General features: G+C 51.8%; 1 protein-coding gene across 1 annotated transcript; it reads right to left on the bottom strand.

The window, feature by feature from the left end:
• Positions 1-2,297: 2,297 nt before the first annotated feature.
• LOC140399065 (small ribosomal subunit protein eS12) lies at positions 2,298-2,793 on the bottom strand. Its single transcript, XM_072488162.1, has one exon. The coding sequence runs from the start codon at positions 2,720-2,722 to the stop codon at positions 2,327-2,329; it is 396 nt and encodes a 131-aa protein (XP_072344263.1). The 5' UTR covers positions 2,723-2,793; the 3' UTR covers positions 2,298-2,326.
• Positions 2,794-8,161: the final 5,368 nt, after the last annotated feature.

Below are 8,161 nucleotides of genomic sequence, written 5' to 3'. Positions count from 1 at the left end.
GTCGTGTTGGGTGCTCTGCTACATAGACGAACCAACACGGTTGCGGATGGTACAACTCAGTTTTATTACCTTCAATAACAATATCTGTAAACTGGTTACTGTGGTTCGTTCATTACCCTCTAACCTGTGGATCCAGCCCTAACACTATCTGGGAGAAGCACTCAGCACATGGTGAATGTCTGAGTGGCACGCTGTGAGCTCTGTGCCCTGAGCTGTCTCCTGCTGGAATGAGCGGGAAGTGTCGTGTTCCCCGTTTTATAGTGTGTATGCTCTTGCCTGTGATTTGCTGTGATGTTGTGTGTGTATTGATTGGTCCGTTGATCTGTCCACCAGTGTGTATGTATGTTTGCACCATGATGTTTATCTGAATATCATGACATCCCCCTTTTTTTATAAGAATATGTACCTATGTGGTAATAAATATAGATGTGTACTGAGTGCAGCTGAATGTGTGTGTGTGCAATATGTACAACATGTACATGAGGCTAAACTATATACATAGGAAGGTGTCAGGTGCAACATAGCAACGAGGTTGTACCATAAACAAAACAAGTGTAAACATCAAGCATCAAAACGAACTCCTGTACCGACAAAAAGAGAAACATATTAACATTGTGGCATAATACGTCAGTGAGTCCAATGTCCAAACAGGCTCATAAGTCCAGCCTAGTAGGTGGGCGACGAATTCGGGTTGACCGCCTCAAGGGTGGGTCAGGATCCACCGGCTGAGGAATGGGCCTGGCCACAGGCGACAGAGGAATGGGCATGGTAGCAGGAAGCTCCACGAAGTCGACATCAGGAACAACAGGAGAGCGTGGCACCGGCGTGTGATCACGTAGCGAGCGCGGAAGCAGGCGAACAGCCCGGCGATTGCGCCTGCGAATGGAGCCATCAGGCATGCGAACCAGGAACGAGCGGGGAGCCACGCGTCGGAGAACTTCGGCAGTTGCCGACCAGCCACCACCTGGTAGGTGGATGCGGACGTTGTCTCCAGGCACCAGGGCAGGAAGATCAGTTGCCCGAGTGTCATGTGCCACCTTCTGCTGAGCACGCTGCTGTCGCATCCGTTGCAGTACTGGAGCATAGTTGGGTGTAGGGACCAGAATGGATGGCACAGTGGTCCTGAGGGCGCGACCCATCAACAGCTGGTCTGGTGAGAGGCCAGTGGCTAGTGGGGCCGAGCGATAGGCCAGCAGGGCTAAGCAGAAATCCGATCCAGCATCAGCAGCCTTGCAGAGGAGCCGCTTGACGATGTGAACGCCCTTTTCCGCCTTGCCATTTGACTGGAGATGCAGAGGGCTGGACGTCACGTGTGTGAAGCCATACGAAGCAGCAAAAGAAGACCATTCTTGGCTTGCAAAACAGGGCTCATTGTCCGACATGACAGTAAGCGGAATGCCATGGCGAGCAAAGGTGTCTTTGCATGCCCTGATGACAGCGGACGATGTCAAATCGTGTCGGCGTATGACCTCTGGAAAATTCGAAAAGTAATCTATGACGATGACGTAGTCCCTGCCTTGCCGATTCAGCCGCGTAGGGCCCCTGCCATGCCGATTCGGCCGCCTGGAATTGGGAGTAGCGGCTGGTCGCGTTTTCATGGAGGACGCAGGCTTCGATGCCGGTGGCTAGGGTGAGGCTTTTAATTTTGAGGAGCTGCTGGCGAAAGGTGCCCGAGGTGACCCCAAAAACTATCTGGTCCCGAATCATGGAATCGGAGGTGGCCTTGTAACCGCAGGACTGCGCGAGGATACGGAGGTGTGTTAGGAAAGATTGAAAAGGCTCATCCTTACCCTGCAGGCGCTGCTGGAAGAGGTACCTCTCGAAACTCTCATTTACCTCGACGCTGAAGTGTTGCTCGAGTTTGAGAAGGACCGTCTTGTACTTCGTCTTGTCCTCACCTTCCGCGAACACCAGGGAGTTGTAGATGTGGATGGCGTGTTGCCCTGCCATGGAGAGGAGGAGGGCGATTTTCCTGGTGTCCAAAGCATTCTCCCTTTCTGTGGCTTCTAGGAAGAACTGGAAGTGCTGTTTAAACAGCTTCCAGTTGACGCCGAGATTTCCAGCGATTTGGAGCGGCTGCTGCGGGCTGATGGTGTCCATGGAGCAGGATGGCGGATTCCTGAAGATGCGTAGGTAGGTCTCACAGTTACTGCGTTCCAATCCTGGTACTATGTTGTGTTGGGTGCTCTGCCACATAGGCGAACCATCCGCCCGAGCGACCGCCTTTGAAGCAGATGGGCGGCTCTATCATTTCTTTTTTTTTTTTTTTTTTTTTTTTTTTTTTTTGAGTCATAAAATTAATTTTTGATTTTATTTATGAAACACATCACTTTCCTCTGAAATAGTTGTCAATGACATCCTTGGCTTGTGAGTCTTTGCCATAATCCTTGACAACAACACAGCTGCAGCCTACAACCTTGCGAGGTTTTCCTTCTCTGTCTATTTTGCACAGGCCTACCCATTCACCAAGTTTTTTGTTGTCATCAACCTTAATCAGGTTGATCTGATGCTCTGCACAGAGTGCCTCTACCAACTTAACATACTGTGCCTCATCACAATTGCCTGCCAGGACACACAAGTGAGCTTGTCGTTTGTCCAGCACCTTGACAGCTTCCCGTAGACCACAACACAAGCCATCGTGGATGTATGCCGTTTTAAGCACTTCCTGAAGTGCTGTGTTAACATCCATGACACCGCCTGCAGTTATGCATTCCTCGGCCATTGTGCTGCTTGCTGTGCCGGATCAGGGCGGTTTCCGCGGACCCGAGCCGCCGACAAGATGGCGGAGAGAGAGAGCGGCTCTATCATTTCTTAAGGGTTCCATTCGGCGTCACTAACGGAGTCTCGGTCTTCCAACGGGAGATGGACCGAATGGTTGACCGGTACGGTTTGCGGGCTACGTTCCCGTACCTCGATAACGTCACCATCTGCGGCCACGATCAGCAGGTCCACGACGCCAACCTCTGAAAATTCCTCCAGACTGCAAACGCCCTGAATCTCACGTACAACAGGGGAAAAATGCGTGTTTAGCACCAACCGTCTAGCCATCCTTGGCTACGTAGTGCGAAATGGAGTTATAGGCCACGACCCTGAACGCATGCACCCCCTTATGGAGTTCCCCCTCCCTCACTGTTCCAAGGCCCTGAAACGTTGTCTGGGCTTTTTCTCTTATTACGTCCAGTGGGTCCCCCACTACGCGGACAAGGCCCATCCACTAATCCAGTCCACGGTCTTTCCCTTGTCGACAGAGGTCCGCCAGGCTTTCAGCCGCATCAAAGCGGATATCGCAAAGGCCACAATGCACGCGATTGACGAATCCCTCCCCTTCCAAGTCGAGAGCGACGCCTCCGACGTAGCTCTGGCGGCCACCCTCAACCAAGCGGGCAGACCCGTGGCCTTTTTTTCACGCACCCTCCACGCTTCAGAAATCCGCCACTCCTCAGTGGAAAAGGACGCCCAGGCCATAGTGGAAGCTGTGCGACATTGGAGGCATTACCTGGCCGGTAGGAGATTCACTCTCCTCACTGACCAACGGTCGGTTGCCTTCATGTTCGATAATGCACAGCGGGGCAAGATCAAGAACGACAAGATCTTGCGGTGGAGGATCGAACTCTCCACCTATAATTATGAGATCTTGTATCGTCCCAGAAAGCTGAATGAGCTTCCGATGCCCTATCCCGCGGCACATGTTCCAACGCACAAGTGGACCGTCTCCGAACCCTCCACAAGGACCTCAGCCACCCGGGGGTCACTTGGTTCTATCACTTCGTAAAGACCCGCAACCTGCCCATCTCCATCGAGGAGGTCAGGACAGCCACCAGGAACTGCCAAATCTGCGCAGAGTGCAAGCCACGCTTCTACAGGCCAGGTAAAGTGCACCAGATAAAGGCTTCCCGTCCCTTTGAGTGCCTCGGTCTGGACTTCAATGGCCCCCTCCCCTCCACCGACCGCAACACGTACTTCCTGAACGTGATTGACGAGTGACGGTTCCCTTTCGCCATCCCCTGCCCCAACATGACCACGGCCACGGTCATGAAAGCCCTCTGCACCATCTTTACACTGTTCGGTTGCCCCGCCTACATACATAGCGATAGGGGGTCTTCCTTCATAAGCGACGAACTGCGTCAATTCCTGCTCAGCAAAGGCATTGCCTCGAGCAGGACGACCAGTTACAACCCCCGGGGCAACGGTCAGGTAGAGAGGGAGAATGGAATGGTCTGGAAAAACATCCTGCTGGCCCTACGGTCCAGAAGTCTCCCAGTTTCCTGCTGGCAGGAAGTCCTCCCGGACGTCCTCCACACCATCCGGTCGCTGCTTTATACAACAACGAATCAAACACCTCACGAACGCCTCCTGGTCTTCCCTAGGAAGTCCTCCTCCGGAACGTGACTTCCAACCTGGCTGGCAGCCCCGGGATCCATCCTGCTCCGAGAACATGTGCGGACGCACAAATCGGACCCGTTGGTCGAGAGGGTTCATCTCCTCCACGCGAACCCTCAATACGCCTACGTGGTGTACCCCGACGGCCGACAGGACACGGTCTCCCTGCGGGACCTGGCGCCCGCCGGAGCTCCACACACCCCCTTCCCCCCCACCAGCGCACCCCACATCCACCCCCTCCGGAGCTCCACCCCCCCCCCCAACACCAATCACCCCCCCCTTCCACCGGCGCACCCCACAGCCGCACCCTTCCCGGGTGGATCGGTCCTCCCCGCAGTCGCGACTAGGGGTAGTGGAGCAGGAAGAGGCGTCGCTACGCTCCCAGAAACGACAGTGCCCGAGCCAGCGCCTGCATCACCACCGGGGCTGAGACGATCGGCGAGGACAACCAGGGCACGCATTCGACTCATCGAATCCGTATAACAAAGCAAGAAATGCCTCTGTAAATAATTCAGTTGCCCAGTAAAAGTGGCATTGTAAATAGTACTGGTAGTTTGATATTGGAGCATAGCCACCATGTTAGCGGCATCCTAGGTACCGACTCTGTAAACCCCTCCCACCATACGGCCCACTACCCTGCCGGGTTCTTTTTTAACAAGGGGTGAATGTGGTGGTATGTATTAGGGGTATTACGGTACCCTGTGATGCCGAGAGGCTAATGGTGGATAGACACTGGGTCCCGATTGGATCAGCCGCCTACTGGCTCCACCCAATAAGGCGGCGTATAAGAGCCCGGGTTCTCCCAGCAGCCGCATTCTGTAACTGTGCTGCTGGGGAACAAGTCTGCATAATAAAGCCATCGATTGACTCCATCTCTTCTCGTCTCGTGAGTAATTGATCGTGCTACACTGTATTAACAGTAATATTTACTTCCTACTCATGCCCAATCTTGGCGGCACAGTGGTTAGCACTGCTGCCTCAGAGCGCCAGGGGCCAAGGTTTGATTCTGGCCTTGGGTAACTGTCTGTGTGGAGTTTGCACTTTCTCCCATGTCTGTGTGGGTGTCCTCCAGCTGCTCCGGTTTCCTCCCACTGTCAAAGACGTGCAGGTCTGGTGGATTGGCTATGATCAATTGTCCAAAAGGTTAGGTGAGGTTACGGGGATATGGTCAGGCGCGAGCCTCGGGTCGATGCAGACTCAATGGACCGAATGGCCTTCTTCTGCACTGTAGAAATTCTATGTTTCTACTCTATGTTTATAACCTAGTCGGGTCTCAGTGATGGCCACTACTACAACCCCTCTCTCCACCTTTGCAATGTTTGGGTTTCGAATGCGCTTGTTCTCTTTCTTATGCCAGCTGCATAGAGAGAGACCTGAGGTTGTGAAAAGGCCTGATGTGAATGCAAGTTCTTGCTTTGAGTAAAGCTGGGGCATACATCCACCGCGTATCTGGATGGAGGTTTGCACCTTTTCACACACATCTAAGGTGTTTATTAACCCTCCTCCTATTCCATTTCAACTCCCTCTCGGTCCACCAGTCTGGATTATTTCCATGTGAGTTCAGCCCCGGGGGTCAGTGTTTTTATTCAGAGCTGCTCTTTCTCCCCGGGGCACTGGTTCCCGCCTCTCTCTCTCTCTCTCCCTCCCTCCCTCGGGAGAGGGGCTCAGTCCTCGCCAACTGACCAGTTGCTAAGGTGGAGCTGCAGAGGCTGCAGACACGGACTGAGCGCGCTGCCGAATGAAGGCGGTAACCCAGACGAACAAAGAGTCCAGTGCTTAGAAACGGGCAGCAAACACACACAAGAGACATTTGCACAGAAGAGAGAGGGGGTGGCAGAGAGACTACTTACTACCTGCAGATATCTCCCAATTCAAGCAACTTCAGCGAGTGGTCAATTCAGCATCAACCTGACCTCTCTAAGGAAACAGTTTACAGTCTGAAAACAAACCGGGCAGCACTCAGGCAAACAGACAAGTTGGAACTTCCAGCCCATGGTGTGCAGAGCCTTAGGCTTTGATTCCTTCAGACTTCCACCTTCACTGGAAAGTTGCAGCAGCCTCCTGCAGGCCTCCCCTGGAATGGAGCTTCCTGACTGCTGAGCACATGGCGAGTGTGAGGGAGGAGATTGAGCTGGCGAGGACAGTTTGCGAATGCCCGGTCTGTTACCTCATCTATGACAATGCCTCCAAGACACCACTGCTGCTGCCCTGTGGCCACACCTTCTGCATGGAATGCCTGGCGCGGATCTGCATCTTCATGAAGCCCAGTGACACCTTCCCGTGCCCATTCTGCCGGACTGCCATCCCCATCCCGCCGGGAGGAGTGCCCAAACTCAACCCCGACCTGGACCTGATGTCCACTTTCCCCCCGGGGCTACAAGCCAGGCAGCAGGTTTGGCTGGAGGGCTCCCAGCTCTGCTGGCTGAAGAGCGATGGATGCGAAGATACTGCGACAGTGCTAACATTGCAACTGTTGCCCCATCCCAACCCCGAGCTCTCGAACCCTTCACATCTGGTAAGCGTCCACCACACCCCCCAGATGTCCAGATATTGGATTTACTCCAGTAACTGCTGTTGGCTCAGTCTCCTGGTAATGGTCGGATTTGTTATGATATTTGGAATCATATTCTTCCCCGTCTATCTCATCAAAGGCCCATGAAGCACTTTATTTTGAATCTCTTCTCGATTTGCCCTTCGAGATATAATGTTAGTGTTATTAACACGCCCCCAAACTAAAGGTGGTGGGACAATCAGTGAGGATCATCAATGTGTCAAGTGACAATCCATGTGGACTATAAATATGCTTCCAACAATTTACCTTGCAAAGGTTCAGTTTGAGGCCCTGCTTTTTTCAAGACAATGTGGGCCATAACTTTCTGTGGCAGGGCACCTAACAGTACTGTTAGTTAGACTTGCACCTTTCATGTTTCTGCTTTTGATTGTTTTTGTGGAAAATTGCTGGACGTGTGAGTTGATAAATTTTCCAGCGAAGAAAACCCAGCATCTGAGAGCTGAGTGAACACGGCAAACAACTATGTGTCTCCATTGGGCATCCGATAGAAGAGTTGTGAAATCAATAGTGCAAAGGTTGAGAAGGAAGGTTAATTGGAGTGGTTGACTTCAGTGTCAAATCTGGAAGAGAAGGAGGAATGAAGAGAGCAAAAAAAATATAACAGTTATTACATTGCAAAGCACAGATTGGAATATACAGGACTAAACTTTCTGTGGCAAGTTTAGTACCTATCTGCCATACAAAATGGAGCAACTTCGAACCATTCAATATATTAAATGGCGAGACAGCCAGGAAATGCCATTTTGGTGAAGTTACCAATGGAGTGGCGCAGCTCGGACAGCAACTTTTGGATATTTGAGTTTAACCTGTGATCTGCCCCTCGCTTGAAATTGCTGCATTCTTTGCACATACCTTAATTTGGACAGCAAATGATATTTATTGGATCGTAACGCTGTTCCCGACGTAATACTCTTGATCTGTACTGGAATTTTAAAAAAGATTAAATATCTAACATTTCTACATTCGGTAAATATCGGTTGGTTGTAAATTTAGTGCGATTATATTAAATATGATTGATCAGTAAATCCTGTGGGATGGAGGATATCAGAACAAGAGAGATGGAAATGCTTCCCTGATACTTGGAAACCTCTTCTCTCCCCACACCTAGGCCAAACAAAAGCAATTGTTTTCCCAGCTAGTTTCTCCAGGAATAGGTCAGGAGCTGGTCACCAGAGGCTACAGATTGCGGAGTGCATAAAGTGTGGCTGG

This window comes from Scyliorhinus torazame, chromosome 22, assembly GCF_047496885.1.
Source record: "Scyliorhinus torazame isolate Kashiwa2021f chromosome 22, sScyTor2.1, whole genome shotgun sequence".
In the NCBI taxonomy this organism is placed as follows: Eukaryota; Metazoa; Chordata; class Chondrichthyes; order Carcharhiniformes; family Scyliorhinidae; genus Scyliorhinus; species Scyliorhinus torazame.
This window is presented reverse-complemented; position numbering and strand designations above follow the sequence as displayed.